Below are 20,965 nucleotides of genomic sequence, written 5' to 3' on the forward strand. Positions count from 1 at the left end.
GGGTGGGAGGGCACCCAGGGACAAAGCACCCCCCAACCAGCAGAGCAGGAGCGTGACCTCCTGGGGGCTGCCAGCGCCTCCCCTCCCCACTTGCATAGAGTCACTGAGGCTCCGCGGGGATTGGGGGTGGGGGGGCTTGCTCCTGGGTGTGGAAGCCGCCTGTCTAGGGACTGCGGTTTGTGCTGGTGTGCTTGGGCCTCTGCTGTGCCCTGCCCGGTACCAGTGCCTTGGCCTGGCTCTCACCCTTGCAGGCACAGCCAGGAACACACCAATCCATGCCTCCCCCTGCCCTTCCTTCCTCTCTTAGCTTCCCCTTTGTGTCTCTCCTGCTCTCGGCCTCATGTGCACCCCCCACTCCCACCCTGGCCCGAAGCAGGTTGGATGTCAGGGTTCATTTATCTCTTGGAGCTTTTTGTTTTTTCTAAAAGCTGGCCCAGCCCCTGGCCCCCTTTTCTGCAGAGGGTAACAGCCTTGAAATGAATCCATATTGCCTTGGTGTTCGCTTGTGAATGGCTCTGAACACCCGCCTCCGGGGAGGAGAAAGAAGCAAGTTGGGACTTGGATTTTTGTCTTAAAGCAAATTTCTTTAAAAAAAAAAAAATTAGTGTGAGTGCAGTGCTGTGTGCATCCCTTCAGCGTTCATTCACCACCCATGTAGCTTCTCAGTCTTCGCACTGATTGCCACGTGTGGGGCTGGGTGACCCTCGTGGTGGCAGCTGTCCTGGGCCCAGCAGGATGCCGGGTGGCATCCAGGCCCCTACCCACACCACTAGGGGCCAGTAGCACCGTCCTGGTGTGAGGACCAGAGTGTTCCAATCAGGGCCACGTGGTCCTGCAGGAGTGGGGGCAGGCAGCAGGGGGCAGAGCCCAGACCTGCCCCCTCAGAGCCCATCACCAGTTTGGGTGATAAATCGCAGGTGGAAGACACGTGTCGTCATGCAAGCCCATAGTGGTGGCGTCGCCAGGGGGTTTCAGTCCATCCCATCTCTAGAGAGAACTGATCCAGGTAACTAAATTTTCATGCTGATAATTTAAGCGTGCAGTTTTCTTTTTCTTAGAATGACCTTCAAAATAGCAAATAATTAAAAAAAAAAGCAACAAACACCATGGGAAGAAGAAAGGTCGCAGAAAACATTTTATATTGGAGCACATGGAGGCGGCGGGGGTGGGTCGCCCATTTCCTGGAGAGACCCTGTTGAACCTCAGCCACGGTAGGCGCAGGTTTTTCAGCAGTGAAGTGACTTTCAAAAGCTGTAAGAGCCACATCGGAATCCAAGGCTCTTTGCAGAGGCCTGGTAATGTATTAGCTCTGTGGTGTTCTCATCCTGCCTCTGTCACAAACCATTCCCTGTCCCCCCCACCCCACCCCACCCCCACCAAGCCCCTGCTAGAGCAGAGCCAAGGAGGACAGGACCGGACTGAGGCATCTCGGCCAGAAAGGCATTCGGGACTCTGGTGTGGGCACCTTTCACAAGGCAGCGGAAATACAGCTCCTGCTACCCCCTGGGGCTCTCCACCGCTCCGTCTCCTCCCCCTGCCCCCCCCCCCCCCCGCAAGGAAGAATATGTTTATTTAGACGGATATTAATTAGATTCCAGCCACGGCCACACACAGAGTTGGAAGCACTGGTGATATTGCTTTCATATTAGGAGAGACACAGTGGAGAACTGGGAGAGCCAGGCGTCAGAAAGGGCAGTTATGGGCGATGTGGAATCTCAGGTGCCGTGTGCCCAGGGCCTGCCTGCTGCCCGCCACTCCTGGCCAGGTTAGGGCCACGGGGTTTTTCCGAGACACACACACCGCTCGGAGGTTGCAGCAGATGACAGCTTCCAGATGTATGCACCGCCTGATCCGTTTGTTTAGATTCTGCACCACAGCTGATGGCGAGATTAATGCTGGCTGGAGGAGCTATGGGAGATTTGTCTGGTTTCCACCATGCCATGTTTATATTTCATTTGGATTTCTCCTTCAAAGCTGACCTGCCTGTGACCCCCGGAGCCCTGTCCACTCGGGGTGAGCTGGAACTCATCTGCCCTCGCTCTGCTGCTCACATTGGGGTGAGGCGATGAGGGAGTGGAGGGGGGTGACTGGGTTCTGCAGAGAAGGGAGCCCCCTGCTCCTGAGGCTGATCCCCTACACCTGCGCCAGCTGTCTGCCCAGATGGAGCCCCCACCTCTCAGGGGACGTGTTTGACTTTAGACGTTTCTTTGGCTTTTGAGACAAAGATGGAAGTATTGTAAAATTATTTTAAAGGGAACCCGATTGACTAGATGCCGCCATTTGGCATGACTGTCCTATTTGAACTCCTGGCAGGGGAAGTTCAGGGGATTCCCGCTAGGTAAGACCTCTCTGAGGAGCTGCCCCACCCGTCCCATTCCATCAACTGTGATCTCAGGCTGTGCCGTCCTCTGCCTCTCCCTGGCTCCCAGAACCCCCTCCCTTCTCTCCATCCCCACCTCTTCCCTCCTCCTGCCCACCCGCTCCTAAACTGCCCATCACTCCCTCGCACGAGGCTCTGCAGAGGAACCTGGGTGAGAGCTGAGATGGTCCTCAGTGTGGATAAGCCCAGGCTGACAGGAGGGCATCAGGAAATGGATTATTTCAAAGCCGCCGCGGGAGGCACCACGTACAGAGCTTGCATCTCCAGGTGCTTCTCTTGCTTAGGGTGGTCCTGGGACCATCCTCAACGACGGCTTCTTGCGAGCAGACGGGTTTCCCCTGTTGAAGAGCAGGCCATTTTTAGGTACTCTGGAGGCACCTGTGGAGTCCATTGACACGTTCTTTCAATCCGTACCAACCACCAAGGGACATGGGAAACGAGTCTTGGTCCCCTTAAATGTGGCATCAGAATAGGCAAGAATGGGTTCCCCGAGCACTTTGGCAATGCTGTGAGACCCAAGCTGTGACCCTGCGTCACCCTTCCCCTGGGTGGGACTGCAGCCCAAGCCAGTGGGAACATGGAGCTTGGCTGAGATGGGAGAGGATGGGTTCCCTTATCCCAACTTTGGCCAACGCTGGAGCCTTGGATGTTGCTCCTCACAGGTCTTGGTTGACAAGGCCAGGGAGCTGAGGGCTTTGCCCCGGGGGGGAGGGGGGCAGTTCTGCTGGTCAGGAAGAAGCAGGAAGCCAGCCACTGTCAGTGGGAACACAAACACACAGATAGAACCAGGGCCATCAGCCCTTCCGTTGCTGTTGTTTGCCGCCAGTCTCAGAATGTGGAGACCTTATAGTGCTCATTAGTTGTTTTTTTTTTTTAACCGCTTAAATGAGATTTAAGTTTCTTTGTTTCTTACACAGATCCTTTATTTTTTTTTTTAAAGAACTATTTTATGTATTTGAAAGAGTTACAGAGAGAGGTAGAGCCAGAGAGAGAGGTCTTCTGTTCTACTGGTTCACTCTCCAAATGACCACAACAGCCAGAGCTGAGCTGATCCTAAGCCAGGAGCCAGGAGCTTCTTCCAGGTCTCCCATATGGGTGCAGGGGCCCAGGCAGCTGAGCCATCTTCTGGTGCTCTCCCAGGCCATAGCAGAGAGCTGGGTCAGAAGAAGAGCAGGCAGGACTCAAACCGGCGCCCGCACGGGATGCTAGCACTGCAGGCTGGGGCTTTAACCCACTGCACCACAGTGCCAGCCCCCTACATGGATCCTTTAACTACACTGGACAAGCCATGAGTCTCTCTGAGGAGTGGAAGGGTGTCATTGAGGAGCTTCCCAGTGATCCGGTAGTTTTCAGGGCTGGATCCCTGCGGGAGAGACGACCACTTCCTGGGGTTTGGTTCTGGCTGGGGGTGTAGAGGCTCCTGCAGAAACCCCGGTGTGAGTTGGCTCAGAAAGTCCACAGCCCTGCACGTGGGTCCCACGATAACGATAACCACTGGCCGTGAAGGCGAGACCAGTGAGAAGCAGGTTCGTTGCCACCACAGGAGTTTCATTTATGACGGTAAATGAAAAGGAGTGGGAGACGGAGCCAGTTCAGCAACCAGGAGAGTTTTCAGTTAACTGGTGAAACGCGGACAGAAGGAAGCAAAAAGAACTGGAAATGGGCTTTGTGAAGTCCATGTGCGCGATTTTTTTTCCCCCTTAAATCATTGCTTAAGGGCTTCTGGCCCCTAGCTCGGGAATCTTGCCCAAAAATGCCAGATGTATTACACAGTCAAGTATTGAATGTAAACACTGCTCTGTGCCACGAGGCAGGGTGGTCCACCTCCTGTTTTAAGAAGAGTGAGAGATTGAGAGGGGGTGAGCCCTGGGCTGGCCAGTGATCGGATCCATTGTGTTTGGAGCTGGGAAGTCAAGATTTGGAACCACACAACTGGGCGTAAATGAAGACTTAGGAACGGCAAGGAGTGGCAGCAACTTGACAGCAAGCTAGGGCTTGGATCACGTTCCCTCACTGGGTCAGATGAACCTTTGTAAAATGTTGGGGCGGGAGAAGGCAGGGGCAGATGGGAAGACGGCTCTTGGGGCTCCAGCAGGAGCTCCAAGTTCCCATGAGCATCACCCTTCTTGGCTGCTCTTAGCTAAACTGAAAGGTGAGAGGGAGGCAGGCCAGGAGAGCCCTCCCCCCACCCCCCACTTCCTGCAGGCCCTCCTGCTGTGTCAGAGCAAGCCGGCTGGCTGGGTGCACCCTCTGTGTGTAACCTGAAGATTTATCACTAGGCCATTCTGGGGAGGTAGCCCAAGATATACCCTCCACTTTGCTGCTGTCTGCCGGTGATGACCAGAGGCGAAGGTCCCCGGGCCACCCTCCACGCAGTTCCCTGTTTTGCTGTGCTGTGGGCACTTAAAGCCAAGTGGAATGCCCAGACATCATCCAGCCACCCAAAGAGCCTAAAACCAAGCAGTTATTTAAGCGAACACACACACATTTTGTGAGCTAGGAGGAAATGGAATTTCAGTTTGAATGGAGGGGGTTGTTCAAGTAGCTGCACTGCTCTTATCCCGATGTGAGGAATTCTTTTATAGAAGGATCCCAGACAACTGCTTCAAGAAATCAAGGATTGCACAGACAGGAATTTTGAGATTAAGGGAAATGTGTTTGTCCGGACTCCCCCTAGCACTTTCTTTTTTGAGTTCTCCCATCTCCCCCCAGCCCACATACCCCCCACTCTCCAATTTCTTTTGCTCCTTTAGTGGGAATCCAGAAACCTTCACAAAATAGACTGAAGCATCTCACAGCCTCTTTTTAAATAGAGGCTTTCTAAGAGAGAAAAATCACAAAACAATTTCTCCTAACTGCCCAAGACGCTATTTCTTCCTTCTGCGTTGATCTCCCTACCCCTAACCCATGAGACTGCCCCCCTTGTTGTAATAAGTACAAAAAAGAAAAAAATGACAAATATCCTACCATCCATTTAGGCTACCCAGGATCCAAGGGGAAGCCCGCATGTTTAATACCTTGCTTAATTGCAAACAAAACTTACAATTTGCGAGAATTGGGATTGCGGCTAAATATCTGTTAGCTGCTCTTTCTAGAGATTTGGGAAAGAGGATGGCCTTTTTCTTCTGCTCCTCTTCCTCTTCTTCTTCTTCCTTCTCTTCCTCTTCCTCCATTCCTCCTCCTCCTCCTCCTTCTCCTCTTCCTTCTCCTTCTCCTTCTTCTTCTTCTTCTTTTTTTTTTTTTTTAACAGGCTACAGTTTCACATGGCTCCCAAAAGAAATCTCTCTCTCTTTTTGTTTCCCACACCAATTGATTTATCATTTTGCTTGCAAGCAGATCCAGAATGTTAGGGCAAGAACACACTCACTTTTTTCTCGTAACTTTTTTGTTGCGGACCGAAACCAGTTGACTTGAATAAATTTTTCTGAGGCCTGAATGTAGCCAGCAACGTGGAAAAATCTTGCCATTCAGGGCCGTCTGAATGTACATTTCAGCCACACAGAAAGCTGCATTGGTAGGCACTGGACTGCTAAATACAACCATTTTTCGCAGCGGCGAGTTAGACAGGTGATTAGCATAATTAGCACGGAGCAGCTATACATATGGTAATGCTGAGTGTGTAAATGCCAGCTGCGGTGTAAAATTTATGTCAGGGGTCGGCAGGACTGTGCGAAAGTATTGTGTTCCAGCTGCAGGTCAGGGCCGCCAAAGCTCACCTCCTTTTCTCTTGTTGGTGAATACGCCAAACAGAAGAGAAAGACAGAAATAGAACAGATACGGCTTTGATGGAGCAGCCCGGCGCTGTGCTAGAGGGGCTGCTGTGTCACACACACTCACACTCGCTCGCACACGCTTGCACGGATCCCACTCCCTTTTTCCACTGTGTGTCCTCCCATGGGGGGCCCCCAGGCAGGGGCCAGGGGAGGGGTGTCTCCCCCAGGAGGAGAAACTCAGGCCCCTTAAGGCTCTTCGAGGGAGTGTGTGCTCCCCACCCTCTTGGGCCCTCCACCCCTCTCTCACATCTGAGGTTGTTAAATGGGGGCAGTCTCTGCTGGAGGGGATAGCATTTGTCCTTTGGAAGGCGAGGGACACAATCTAAGGTCTCTAAGGCAGTGGGAGTCTCTTCTCGAACTGCTTGACTGGCTTTTGCCAAAGGGCTGAGAGATTTGCTGAGAGAGGAAGCATGGCCTCGCTAGGTTTCTTGTTTGAAGGCGGGAGTCTTGAATGGCGCACAGGCTTTGAGAGACGGGACGGGGAGTTTATGGCTCCGACAAGGTCAGACGTTTTGCACTGGGAGCAGCCCCCACCCCCGCCTGCTCCTGGCTCGGCCCCCCTCCCATCTTAGGGGGTGGGTGTTGACAGAATACAGTTCACATCAAGCCGACCCGGTGGTGAGACTTCCTCAGGGCACCAGGGGGTCCTTATGTACCAGCCCCTAATCCAGCTAATCCCGATGGCAACAAAATCATGAAAATGGCCCCCAGTGACGGGTGTCTCCCTCCCAGCACGGACGCGGAGGGAAGCAGCCCTGCGCAGCCCCGCGGCCGAAGGTGGGGACTCGCATTGTCTTCTCCCTGGTGTGGGCTCCAGTGCAAAGCAAAGCCGATAAAAAGAGACCCCGGCTGGCTGGATAATGGCAAAGGAGACGGTCTCAATCTGAAGGGTGATGTCAGCAGGGAGAAGGGACTGGGGTTAGTATTATGCAACAGCCTGCAGTGCCCAGCGAGCCTTTGGGTTTTGCTGTCATTGGGTTACTTTCTGGTTTTATTATTATTTTTTTTTTTTTGCATGAAGTCTCAACCATGTCCTGCCGGAATCACGGTACTGGGCTTTGGCATCAGCTCGCTCCCAGCCCTTGAGCATTCAAGGGGGACCGTGGTCCAGCAGAGTCTACAGTGAGGGATGGAGACATTTCCAGGTGTGCCCGGCAGGGAGTCGGGAACACCCCTGGGGCTGCCTGGCATGTGTCTCTTCCCTCCTGGCAGACTCAGTGTCACACGGGGGACTGGCAACCCTGGGAGCTGCAGGCGCAGTGCTGGGCTGACCTGATTGCGACCGACAGGGCGAGCGGGTTGGTCTCCAGGATAAGCCATTCAGAGGAAGCAGCGCGGGCAAGGGCTGATGGCAGATGGCACAGTCAGCTGCTGCTGGCGGGCAAGGGGCGGGGCCGCGTGGGCGCCTGTGTGCCACCTGCGGGCTACCTGTGCCCTGCGGCTGGACGGCTGTCCCCGGTGTGCTCCCAGCATGGCAGCAGCCATGGACGCTGTCGTGCATTCGCTCTCCTGTCTTTGTGGTGGTCACTCTCCCTGGATTCCCTTCACAAAGGCAGATTCTCTTGGGACTATCTGATTCTAGCACTTTCCCATGGCAACGCCCAAAGACACAGGCTCACAGGGAGAGAAGCAGTCCCGGAAAGCTTAAGCAGCCATTGGCTCCGGGTAAATAAAGGAGACGGGTGGAAGAGTAGCTAAAACTCGGCGGCCCAGCAGTTTTCAGCCAGTTGCCCAAAAGACCGAATCTTTTTTTTCCCATTTGGGAAAGGAGGCGACACGCTAATAATTTTGCAGTCTAACCCTTTTGGGGACTTGGAGTTCTCAACCCTCACGATAAGGAATGGTAACGTTGAGGGGGGAAAAAAAAGGACCTGGAGCAAGTAAGGGGGAGAAAGAATCTCTGCAGAGGCTGTTAGATAATTCACAGGATTAATCAAATGCAAATGCCACGCCTGCATATACACAGACCCCATTTTCCTAATTGGACTCTGAGTGGGTACTTTTCAGGCTGAAAGGGCCATTTGTTTTGACTGATTGACTTTTTGAGGCTTTGGGGGGGGGAATTAATATCTTGTACAGATGACTGCCTGTTCCCCGGGCTGGTGTTGAGACCATTGATTGGTTGACTCATTCAGCATAGCTCTGAGTGTGTGTGTGCCCCTGGCGAGCCTCTGGGTTCCCCCCATGGGGAAGTGAGCAGAACCCTCCTTGGTCCCTGAGGTCTTGATGAGGATCACAGTCAGCATTTGCTGGAAGGTTTCTGTGGGTGCTGCAGTTGGAACTCTGGGCAGAGGCCACTACTGTGGATGGGTACAGCAGGGAGCCGGCATGAGTGCAGCATCCGGGGCCTACAGTAGGTTGCAGGTTTAGACTCTGGGTTTCCCACCTCTGCTGACTTTCTCTGCTTTGGAAAAACCATGGTTGGTTTCATCTGGGGACGAGAGGGCCAGCTAAGCTGCATCAGAAGTCTGTGCACAACTGATGCTTTGTGCTTTGCCTCTTTCCCAGCACTGGCTGGACCTGTGGCTTTCTGGAGAACATGATGACATAGCTCGCAGGTCTAGCGACTTAGGGCTGCTTGCGCTCTGTGTGTGCCCTCGCCTGTCTGCCCCCTGGAAGACTCTGAGAACTACAGGGCCACCCCATTGCAACCTACGGGGTCTTATTGGAAAAAAAAAAAACTCTTGTTTCTCTCTGCCATGGCAGAGAGAAGTGTTTTGAAGCAGCACTGATGTCCTTTTCCATCCGAGTTCTGTAACAGGTGTTATAATTGAAGTTCTGGCTGTGAGCTTGACATAGTCTGGCATGTGGGATTTGGTGCTCAGAAGCCTTGAGGCTTCAGGGTCAGTTCCGCCTCCTGTTAGTTGAGCAGCTTTGACCAAGTGCTCCGAACTCTGCAGTTGCATTTCCTCTTCTCTAAAACAGCAGCGATGACACACGCCCTGCAGTCAGTGAGTGAGTGAATACATGAATGGACATGAGAGGGAGGCACACACACACACACACACACACAGAGAGGTCTTCCATCCTCTCTGGTTCACTCCCCAATTGGTGCCCAACAGCCAGAGCTGAGCCAGGCTGAAGCCAGGAGCCAGGAGCTTCCTCCGGGTCTCCCACGCAGGTGCAGGGGCCTAAGCACCTGGGCCATCTTCTGCTGCTTTCCCAGGCCATAGCAGAGAGCTGGATCGGAAGTGGAGCAGCCGGGACTCAAACCAGCGCCCACTTGTGCTGCAGCGCTGGCCTCTGGGAAGCTTCACATGCAGTGTCAGTTTGATGCTCACACAACAAAGCATTTTTACTCCCATTTCACAGAGAAGGGTACTGAGGCTCAACCGTGCTAGGGATTTGTCTCAGATCTCCCTGCCTCAAGCGAGGGTGCCGAGTCCTCTGGTCACCTGTCGCACACAGCTAGCCCCAACTTGATGGAGGAGTAGCAGACTACTTCTAAGTAAGTAAATAATGTGTGTTCAAGACTTTGGGAGTAGACGGTACTAAGCAAGTATTATTTTGTATCCCAGAATCCTGAGATAAGGTTTTCCCGAGTCTTGTTCAAAGAGGTTGGTTGTTTTATTGAAGTTGTTGTATTTGGTGAGTGGGGGGGAAGGGTTAAAAGAAAAGACAGAGGGTATCAGGATATGATGGAAGGGCAGGCATTGTGTCACAGCAGCCGAAGCCGCCGCCTGGGGCACCCACATCCCATATCCAAATGGCCCAGTTCAAGTCTCACCTCCTCACTTTTCCCATCCAGCTCCCTGCTGATGGGTATCCTGAGAGGCAGTAGATGCTGCCTAAGTGCCTGGGCTCTTGCCTCCCACTTAGGAGACCTGGATAGAGTCGTGGGCTCCTGGCTGCACCCTGACCCAGCCCTGGCTGTTGCAGGCATCTGGGGAGTGAACCCATAGATGGAAGATCTCAATATCTCTCTCTCTGCCACTCTGCCTTTCAAGTAGGTGTAAATATTTTTTTGACGGAGATACACTTGTTATTTTTGCATTGAGTGTGTATGTAGTTCAGATCCCTACCAAACAGCTTTCACATTCCTTTGTCTTTTTTTTTTTTTTTTTGTCCATGCTATGAAGGCTCTTCACGGAAAGCCCAAGGAATTGCACATTATGAGAAAACTGCATGGATTTTGGAATGTTTTGCACCACAACAAACCTTTCGATTCCATTTTCCAGAAACTTTGTGAAGTCCCTTGAGCAATATTAGAGAGACCACGATGGAGGGAGGCGGGTAGAGAGGGTCCCTGCACCTGCATAGCCCATATCTTAGCTTTGGGTAAGCTAATATCTTACCCATAGCCATTCATGGTTCATTCTGTCCCTTAGTCGTCTTCCTCCTCTCTTTTAAATAGAGATCTAAGAAGGACTCGGACCTTGAAAATGGCAACGAGAAGGGAGAAAATTCTTTCTCCCAGAGCATGACTGTAATTTCAGTCACCAGGAAGGAGTCCTCTGGGACACTGCACTGTGGATGACCAGGAAGACAGCAGGGTGATGGCCAGCTCTGGGCTGTCGTTGAGCTGTGAGTTAGGATAGGCGTTTGCCAAGGTAGCCAAAGTCGGAGAAGTCCTTCAAGTTGCTGTGTGCGCGGGGCTTCGTTTTTCTCGTAGCCTGCTCCCCCGTGATTAGGTGAATACTGATGTAAGACCCTGTGAATGCTGTGCAGTTTATGACCTGGGTATACCCGAGAAGGAGCTAAGTCCAGCGGTGCAAGTGAGGGGGTGACATCATCATGGCCTCACCGGGCTCAGCCACGCCTGACTCCTCTTGCCCTGCTCTGAGCCAAACCTGAGGGCTTTGCAGTGGCTGGTCCTCTCCCCAGAGTGCTGTTCCCTCCGCTCCTCAAAGGCCCCTTTTAGGTCTTCCCTGACCCTCCATTCAACATGGCACCACCATCGTTAGGTCCCTCCTGGCACTTTGCCATGCCAAAATGGCCTTACTGGCTGGCTGGCTTTCCCAGTGCTTCTTGAAACAGCAGCGAGCATCCTGGTGCCATCTGCCCAGCTTAGTGTGAAGTTGACGCCCGCAAATGCATGCTGGGTGCATGGATCGTCTTAGGATGGATGGCCGTGTGAAGTGGGTGGCACGGAAACCTTGCTAGAATGATTAAGTCACTTCGCAAAACCATTCGTGTTTGGTTAAATGCAGAATGAACTGCTAGGTGAAATACAGCCATCTACGATGTCAGAATCGACATAAGAGCAGTCGTAGGCTCCTGGGATTCAGCCTAACTGGTTGAGAAGCTTCAGAGTTCAGGGTGTGCATGCCAGCCGCGTGGCCAGCCCACGAAGTTCAACTTGCCTTTGGTGACCCTGGTCGTCACTGTGGCCAGATGCTCATGTTCTACCACTGGAGAAGAGGTGGCAGAGCAAAATGGTTTCCCATTCCAGAGACACATGCACCTTGGTTAGTTAGAGTGAGCGTTTTTCCAGCACCTTCTCAGAAGGTGACATCATGAAGCCGCAGGGGTACTCGGGATATCCTGTAGGGAATAGCAGCCGTTCTGGAAAGCCCTGTGAGAAAAGTTCCATTCCGAGGTTGGACTGGAAGAGTGCAGAGCACAGTTCTCGCGGCGGGGCCCATGCATTTGTCTTTGTTATTGCTGGTGTGTGTGCGTCTCCTGGTTTGTCACCTCATGAGTCGTGTGGTTACAGGCAGCTGGCGTGTGTGTGTGTGTGTGTGTGTGCGCGCACTCCCAGCTGAGGTCTGCTGGTGAGAAAGCACTGTGTTGTTAATTGGGTTGTACCTCATGGGTTTCTTTTTTAAAAAATGCATCCCTTTTTCATTGTAATTGTCATAAATTGGGCGTACATGTAATATGCATGTATATACGTGTACTGTACAGTGTGGTGGTTCTCATTTTTATTTATTTTATTTTATTTGGAAGGCAGAGAGGGGAAGAGAGACAGACAGAGGAAAAGCTCCCATCTGCTGGTTCATTCTCCCCAGATGCCCACAGCAGCTGGAGCTGGGCAGGGCCCAAGCCAGGTGCCAGGAACTCAACGGAGGTTTTCTGTGTGGGTGACAGGAACCCAGGCACTTGAGCCATCCCCTGCTATCTTACCCAAAGTGCGCATTCACGGGGAGTTGGGTCCGCAGCAGAATCAGGACTGCAGTGTCTCAAGCAGTGTCTTCCCTGCTGGGCTGGATGCCCGCCCTCAGGGTGGCATTTCAATATAGAGGTGCAATGTGCAGTGACCCGAGGAGGGTGGCTGGCGTATCCATCATTGTGTACATTCAGCCTCTCCTTGGGAAGATTCAAAATGCTCTGTGTGAGGGGTTTTGGAGTAGACCTATTCGTTGTTGGCGACCACAGTGACCCTACTGTGCTACCAAACCTCTGGTTGTCCCCCCCAGTCCAGCTGCACCCTGCACCTGTTCGCCATCCCCTTCCACTGCTCTGTTCTGTGCTTCTAGAACAAAATCTTTTTCCTTGTACACAAGGACTTCAAAAAGTTCGTGGAAAAGTGGAATTAGAACTGTATTTGGTGTCAAAAAATGGGACATCTGTGCATTTTTTTATAAGATTTATTTATTTATTTGAAAGTCGGAGTTACACAGAGAGTGGAGAGGCAGAGAGAGAGAGAGAGAGAGAGTCTTCCATCCACTGGTTCACTCCCCAAATGGCTGCAAGGGCCGGAGCCGGGCTGATCTGAAGCCAGGAGCCAGGAGCTTCTTCCGGGTCTCCCACGTGAGTGCAGGGGCCCAAGTACTTGGCCATCTTCTGCTGCTTTTCCAGGCCACAGCAGAGAGCTGGATGGGAAGTGGAGCAGCCGGGACTCAAACCGGCGCCCACATGGGATTCCGGCACTGCAGGTAGCGGCTTTACGTGCTGTGCCACAGCGCTGATCCCCTTGTGTGAGTGTACGTGGGCCTTGTGGTTTTAAGTTGCCTGAAGTTGTAAGCTTTAAGAAAGGCAGCCTTGTAGGCAGACGTTCAGATAGGCAGGTGGCAGTGTGGATGGCTGCTAGGGACATCGGGCAGGGCTGGGCCCAGCTCCTTGGTGAGCAGTTCCATGCAGCTCTTAGAAGCCACCTCTGGACTACTAATTGGCTTTTTAGCCTCAGCGTCCCTGCCTTTGGAGGATGTGTATTGCGTTCACTTCAGTTCATTAGTTACTTGGCCACGAGTCGGCCTGGTAGAAAGTGATTCCCTGCCAGAATGAGCCAGCCCCTGCCCTCAGGAGGCTTTGGGAGGGCCCCTGGAGAGGGCCAGCCCCCTTCTGTTGCAGGTTGTCCGGAGCCTTTGCCTGGGACCTCTCTCTAACTTCAAATCTGCTTGCAAAACCCTCCGCCACTCCCCCCAGGGCTCTTGACAGCCTTTGCGGCATGCAGAATGCGCTTCATACACCACCCGGCCCCCCGCCCCGCCCCCCGCAACCTCACCTCGCAGCGCCCTGCGGTGGCCTTGGCATCTACGCGAACCTGCGCCGGGGGTCCTGCCAGTCTGTGAGTCTGCACTGGTTTCCTAATGAGGGCATTACTTGCTTTGTAGCCTGTCCCCGTGTTTATAAAATATGCCAAGAGGACGAAACACCCCGCTGTTCCCAGTACTTATTTACTTGCCCAAACCAAATGTTTACGCCCTTGAATACTAAACTTGGGGAGAAAGGATTCCTCCTCGTGGGAAAGCGACGATCACCAAGTCCTTTCTAAGCCATAGCTGGAGGCCTGCTTTTCAGAGAGCATTCAACTTAGCCGTGACTTCAGGACTGGAGTATGGGGCGAGGAGACACCAGCACCCTCCTTCTGCAACTGTCTTCCCGTGCAGGTGCACCATGCTGAGCCTGGCTTGGTACAACACCATGACTGACTCTAACCCCAGGCCCGGAGATAGAGAAGGGCAAGGGAGAGACAGCAGCGGCTGGCGGTTGCAATGTGCATGGCTTGGGCACCTGGGTCTCCTTGCTGTCACTGGTTTCTAGCACGCCTTCCGTTTTGACAGCCTGCTGGAGAGCCAGGCTGAGGTGGGGTGGGGTAGGGTGGGGCTTCTCAGCCTCCCCAGTAGGTTCAGAATCCGCAGATGACTCAGCACCTGTGTTTTCTGGACACTGACCAGGTGACTCTGATAGAACCAGGTCCCAGGGAGCGCCCATGGCCGCCCTGACTAATGCATTTTGTTGCTCTCCAGTGGGGTTTCCCCTGTGCATGGGACTGGAATCTCGTGTGCTGGCAACTCTGTGTTAAACCTGCTGGCTACCTTTCCTTGTTTCTTTTTCCACAGCAGAGAAACATTTCCTTGTTACCTTTGCCACAGGACTTGGGAGAAGAGTGTAAATTGAAGCCATTTACTCCCGCAGTGGGCCGCAGGGGCACACTGTTTATACAAGTGAAAGAAATTGTAGCAGGGTTACTGAGTCTGGTCTGCAGAATAAAGCCTCTGAGTTTTCCTTCCGCTCTCCCCTTTGTCCGTGCGTGCGGTGTGGTTGGTTAGAATGTGTACAAAGCACCGTGCCTTAGGTCTGGGTATGAGCCAGGCAGGACACCCTTTGAGGGGCCTAGTGAGTCCTTTTTCTGTTTGTTATCAGAGTGAGCATGGCTGTCAGTAAAGTGACTGTCACTGCGCGAAGCGTCAGCGAGTTTCACGACCAGCGTTCATTGATTGCATGTCCCAGGGACAGAATGGGAATTGGTGGTGGTGGTGGTGGTTCTCATTGCGCTCTGTCCGTGTTTGTCAGTTGGTGGACGAGTGAGTCGTGAATTAAATTATACTCGCCAGAAGATTGGGGAAGAGGCTATGTTCAATCCTCAACTCATGATCCAGACCCCGAAAGAAGAAGGTGCTGATGTCCTGACCACAGAAGCACTCCTTCAACACCTGGACTCGGCGCTCCAGGCCAGCCGAGTCCACGTCTACATGTACAACAGGTAAGGCTAGCTGCGGCCACCTGCACACAGGTACCGCAGCTAAGGTGGTAGGAAGAGACTGCCGAAGTAGGTCCCTTTGTTTTAGTAGATAAGGCTCTACCAGAGTATTGGCCCAAATAGTTTCCTTTTAAAAAAAGATAAAATATTTATTTATTTGAAAGGCAGATGGCCCCAGATGGCCACAACAGCCAGTGCAGGGCCAAGGCCACAGCCAAGAGCTTCATCTGGGTCTCTCATATGGGTGCAGGGGCCCAGGGACTTGGACCACCTTCCACTGCTTTCCCAGTCGCATTAGCAGGGAGCTGGATTGGAAGTGGAGGAGCAGGGACTCGAACTGGCAGCCATATGGGATGCTGCACTGCAGACCACTGCGCCACACAATTTCCTAATGAAGTCTTTTTTTTTTTTTTTAGCTTGATTTGTCTTAGAGTTTGGTATGCTATTACAGCTTGAGTGTCCCTTATCTAAATGCATGGGACTAGAAGTGTTTCATATTTCAGAGTTTTGTGGATTTTGGAATATTTGCATGGATACAATGAGATATCTTGGGGTGGGACCCAAGTCTAAGCCCAGAAGTAACTTAAATCTATATATCATATGTACATGGCCTGGAGATAATTTTACATAATGTCTTCAATTGGTGCTTGAAGCAAAGTTTCATGGTGTGACATTTTCTGCTGTGACTTCATGATCACACTCACAAAAGTAGATTCCAGATTTTTCAATTGGGGTGTTCAACCTGTATTTGATAAGGCATCTGAAGTAAGTATCCTGGCCCTGGCCCCACCCCAGAGAGGGCAGGATCCTGACCCACTTGGGTGGCCCTACCACAACCCGGGCTGTGAGGTGTTCCATTGCTTAAGATTTGGTGGAGAAACTGTTTCATTCACTTGGGAGTTACCTTTGTGGCTGACGCCGTTTTTGGAAGAGTTAAATTTCAAATTGGCTCTCATTGACTTAACAATGCAAAAAAAAAAAAAAAGAAGAAGGAAATCATTTCTCCCAACTTTGTATTCATGGTTGGTATGCATCCCAAAGCAAGTGGGGGATGAGGCTGGGGCCAGTGTAGGAATTCATGCTAAAGAAGGGGAATTTACAACATGTGGAAATAAAAGTCACCCTTTCAGCTCCTCTCCTTTCACAGCGCGATGGGCAGAGTAATAGATTAGGAAGAGTTCTGGAATAAAAGTGACAGCCTCTTTCCTTCTGTATCTAAACTGTAATCACTTCAGGGCCTGCACCACAGTCATGGCCCAGCAGCTGGAACAGGGTAGGTAGGTTCAGAGTTTGTTGATTGGCTGGCTGCACATTGAGATTTTTTTAAGTGTCTGAACGGAGGGATACAGAAGTCTGATTTAATTTTCACAGTGAAGCTTTAGACATACTTAGTGGCCAGGGACGAGAATGCCACTAAGATGTGCATCTGTCCCTGTTCTAATGTTGCTCCCCGTGCACCTGCCTGCAGGGGCTATGACTGAGACCCATTCTCGCCAGAGACAGGATCTGAGGGTGCAGCGCCACGTGAGACGAGTCCCCTCTTCTTTGGCATGCCCTGGTTTGTGATGGGGTGCAGTCTGCCCCACAGGTGATGCCCAGGCCAGAGGAGCTCCTTGTTTCCTCGGTGTAAGCTGAGGTTGAGCCAGAGAAAGGGTTGAAGCCGTCCCCCTCCGGAGGTGAGAACACTGGAAGCTCAGGCAGTTAGCACTGAGCCAGGCTTCCAGCCCTTCCCTGTAGGTCCCAGCTGCTTTGCTTTTCCTTTTAATGCACAGCCATGCTTTTCTCAAGCAAGCCTGTGTACGAGTTGATAGGTAAGACTGAGAACCTTCTCATGGTGTATAACCTGTGCTGATGCTCTGTGGAGTTGGAACAAGGGGGAGGGGGGTTGGGGGCTGGCTGGATGGGTGTCTGAGTCCTGCTCTCAGGGAGAGAAATGGCATCACGGACAGGTATGCACTGAGCCAGACACAGGCTGTCCCCACTACAGGTGCTGCACGTCTGTGGAGGGCAATCTGCCATTCAGGTGTTACTTAGAACAAGAGAAAAGGGTCCTTTTCAACCGCACTGATCAAAGAACGTTGAGCCAGGCAGGTGGCCCTTCAGTGAGACAGGTGGACAGGTTCTGGGGGGAGGGCTTGGGTGAAGATGGCCCCTCCCCACCAGGAGACCAATAAAACCCAACAGTTTGAAGATAGTTGTTTCTTTTATTTTTTTTCCCTGTCTTGGATTTCTCATGTCCGCCACCTTCCAAATTTCCTATTTTCCCCAGTTTTATCTCCCTGTTGCCTTTAGAAAGGTCTAGAGGGCACAGTTTTGGAGACAGGAATACTCTTCCTGATCCATACTCTTCCATAAGGATAGAAGGGGTTGTGAAAAAATTGGATCGGCCTGGCAACCGTTGTTTCTTTGTGGTTAAGAGCAGGAGAGTTGCTTTGGAACACTACCAGTGAGAAGAGCATTATCCTGGAAATACATCCTTCTCCTAGAACTCACTAATGTAGTCCCCCCTCACTTGGAATTCCTGATCATTTAACCGGCCTGCCCTGAAGTTGTTTAATGTATGTAGTAAAGCAGATGAATGGTGTAAACAAGATTATTGGGAGAACACTTAAGAAAACAAGACTTCAAGCATTCATTTACATAAACACCCTACATTTGTTAATTACAGTCGAGTATTATCTATTCATTAAAGCAAGCCCGCCTGCTCCCCACTTGGCAAAAGCCCCGCTCGTTTTGACAGATGCTTAGAAGTGATGGGAATTGCGCGGTCCTTTTTATATGTTGTGATTTTGCACGGATTTCTTTGTTGACAGTTGTCTCTGCTTTTCATTTCGACAGGCAGTGGAAATTGGAACATTTGTGTTACAAATCAGGAGAACTGATCACAGAGACAGGTTACATGGATCAGGTATATTCTTGTTTGCAAAACTCCCTCGGATTTTCAGAAACACCACCCCGGCGGTGTGGTGTGCATGAACCTCACCCACGGCCCGTTCTTTTCCACAGATAATAGAATACCTTTACCCGTGTTTAATTATTACACCTCTGGATTGCTTCTGGGAAGGTGCTAAGCTCCAGTCCGGGACGGCTTACCTCCTGTAAGTACCCCTTCAGCATTCTGGGATTCAGTGTGTCTGAGGTTGCTCATCATTTTGTATTCCCCTTCAGTTGCAAACAGTAGAGGGGGGAAAAAGCATTGAAATTCCATGTGCATTTTTTGGAGTGAATAGTGAAGGCAGAGGGGATTTCAGCAGAATGTTTTTCCTCTTTTCAAAAAAAAAAGTTCTGTAGGCATCATTAAATTTCATTCACTTTCAGCAACCCATTTATATGCAAATAAAATGCAAATTATTGTAGAGTATGTGTGATTTTTTTTTTTTTTAACTTTTTTAAATGTTTGGGGTTTCACAGCCTGGCCACTTTCCCTCATTCTGGAGGGACGAGAATTTAACAGAACTGTTTCTTTGGATCACATTAATGACATTTAAGGGGAAAATCCGCTGTCCTCGAAGGCAGTGGTTCAAGATGCTTCGCTGTTTAGCAGTTGGATAGTATACGGGCTGCATCATTTAAAGAATGATTGTTAATCGGTGTGGACGTTTTCAGTTAATTATGCAAGAGTTAGTGCTTGGGTTATTGTTTCTGTCCGGCCTTGCACATATCTGCAAAAGCAATTTACAGTGGCCGTCCTCTGACCTTCCGTGTACAGTTGTCGATGGGAAATAAGGGGTTTTGTGTTTTCTGGTTGGGAGATTCTGAATAATGCCTTCAGCCTGGTTAAGCAGCTACAGTGTGGTTTGAACCACATAACAGGCAGCAAAAAGCCTTTCTGGTCTGTCAACAGCAGATTCAAAAGTGAGCGTCCGGGGGAAGTGGCTGTGACGGCAGAGGCCGGTGGGGGCTCCGCCCGCCCGGCTGCCAGGCTGTCCGAGACGGCTCCAAGGTGTGGGATCAGGGAAGGTAACAGGGATCAAACGTTTCTACGAATCCCAGTCGCAAAGCATCCGCCAGGCTGGCAAGTGCCTGTCCGACAGCGCCGTTCCCTCTCTCTTGTTTTGGAATCTGGCATCTCAGTCTGCTGAGAGGCGCCCACTGGCTCATTTTGTTTTGGGGTAGTCCATCAGATACGTCCACCACAGGTGCCTTGGTTAATTTGTCACACCTTCAGTGGCGGATTATCTGCCTGCCTCGAGTTTGCACGCAGACATACAGGTGAGGATCCTTCACCCAGAATGGCAGCCTCTACCCGGAAGCCGCTTCTCACCCGTCTCCTGATTTCGCCCACAGGGGGAAACCTCCTTTGCGGTGGACAAATTTTGACCCTTTGGAATTCCTGGAAGAGTTAAAGAAGATCAACTATCAAGTGGACAGCTGGGAGGAGATGCTGAACAAGGCTGACGTCGGCCGTGGGTATATGGATCGACCCTGCCTCAATCCAGCAGACCCAGACTGCCCGGCCACAGCCCCCAACAAAAACTCAACCAAAGTGAGTGTGCGCCCCACTGCCTCTCCCAATAGGGCAAGGTGCTAGGTGGCTGCTTCCATTTTGAGTTCTCTTGATGATTTTCATTGCTAACATTTCAATCTCCGTGGCTTTTTTTTTTTGGTCTGTACAACTAAGTTTGTTTATGGAGCTAAATTTTTGCTGTAAGGTTTGCCATACGCCTCTCATTAGCTTTGCTATTAATGTTCTCTCTGAAACAAACAGGCTCTTAATGCACTGGATTTTAACAAGGCATGTGACCTGCCTACTAATTATGTGGCTGTCTTTTTATTGTAGCCGCTCGATATGGCCCTTGTTTTGAATGGTGGGTGTCATGGATTATCCCGCAAGTATATGCACTGGCAGGAGGAGTTGATTGTGGGTGGTACAGTCCGAAACAGCAGTGGAAAGCTTGTCAGGTAATCCAACACTTAGAATCCAGTCCATCTCCTTCCTCTCCTCCCCCCTCCCACCCCTCCCCCCACCTAGACATCTGTCCTGCAACTATATTTGTATTAATAAGTAACTCTTCCCACTGGCTAGCCATCCAGTGTCCTCCAATATTACAAAAGAGTAGCAGCCCAGACCAGCTTGGGGGAAAAAAAGCCCCTTTGGGGAATGGTTCAAGGATACATTTGTAATTTTCATCAAGGCTGGGTCTTTATTGACTGTAGGTTTTAGAAGGACCTCCCAACAGGTGGGCAAGGAAGGGGGGCTGGGCTCAGGTTGGCAGGAGACACCTGTCACAGCGAATGGAGTTAAATAATAGGAGCCACACAGCGTCACTCCCCGTTGAAGGGCGAGACTGAGAACCGAAGGCTAAGGGAGAATGGTCCTTTGTGTGCCCCAGGGAGCTCCAGCCAGGCAAGTGTCGGGCTGTGGTGGAGATTTCTCCCTTGGGAAAGCTATGGGCCGGGACTTCTGCACTGCTAGTGTGTGGAGCCGAGCTGTACGTATCTGGCCAAGCTATCTACTCTTCTGCCCTTCCTGTTTCATGCAATGGAAACTGTGAAAGGAAATTGCCTATTAATTTAATTTGGGGTATATCTGTAGAGGTTTGTAAGGTTATACCTTTAATATGGTCCATCCATCTATTAAATAAAGTCACCGTCCTGGTCCCGTCTGAATGGAAACATGTGCCATGTGTGGCCAGGACTCCCTGGGAATGTTGTGTGTTCTCCCCTCCCCCTCTCGCAGCGCCCACGCCCTGCAAACCATGTTCCAGCTAATGACGCCCAAGCAAATGTACGAGCACTTCAAGGGCTACGAATACGTCTCTCACATCAACTGGAACGAGGACAAGGCAGCAGCCATCCTGGAGGCCTGGCAGAGGACATATGTGGAGGTAAACCCGCTTTCGCACCCGAGTCGCACGCGTGAAACACGCACCGCTTCCTCGCACTGGTGTCGAAAACAGCGTTTGCGGGAGAAGTGTTTTCAGCTCAGGTTTTAGTGCCGAGAAC

The 20,965-nt window shown here is 51.4% G+C and overlaps 1 protein-coding gene across 3 annotated transcripts in view; it reads left to right on the forward strand.

Moving 5' to 3' along the window:
• The window catches only part of PTCH1 (patched 1), a 64,808-nt gene that overhangs the window by 13,433 nt on the left and 30,410 nt on the right, over positions 1–20,965 (forward strand). For all 3 annotated transcript variants that reach the window (XM_051847163.2, XM_051847159.2, XM_051847169.2), the window contains exons 3-8: positions 14,833–15,022; positions 17,858–17,927; positions 18,026–18,117; positions 19,307–19,505; positions 19,800–19,921; positions 20,700–20,847. In XM_051847163.2, the coding sequence (XP_051703123.2) occupies positions 14,833–15,022; positions 17,858–17,927; positions 18,026–18,117; positions 19,307–19,505; positions 19,800–19,921; positions 20,700–20,847 (821 nt within the window). The remainder of the gene's footprint in view (positions 1–14,832; positions 15,023–17,857; positions 17,928–18,025; positions 18,118–19,306; positions 19,506–19,799; positions 19,922–20,699; positions 20,848–20,965) is intronic.

Source organism: Oryctolagus cuniculus, chromosome 1, assembly GCF_964237555.1.
Source record: "Oryctolagus cuniculus chromosome 1, mOryCun1.1, whole genome shotgun sequence".
Lineage (NCBI taxonomy): Eukaryota > Metazoa > Chordata > Mammalia > Lagomorpha > Leporidae > Oryctolagus > Oryctolagus cuniculus.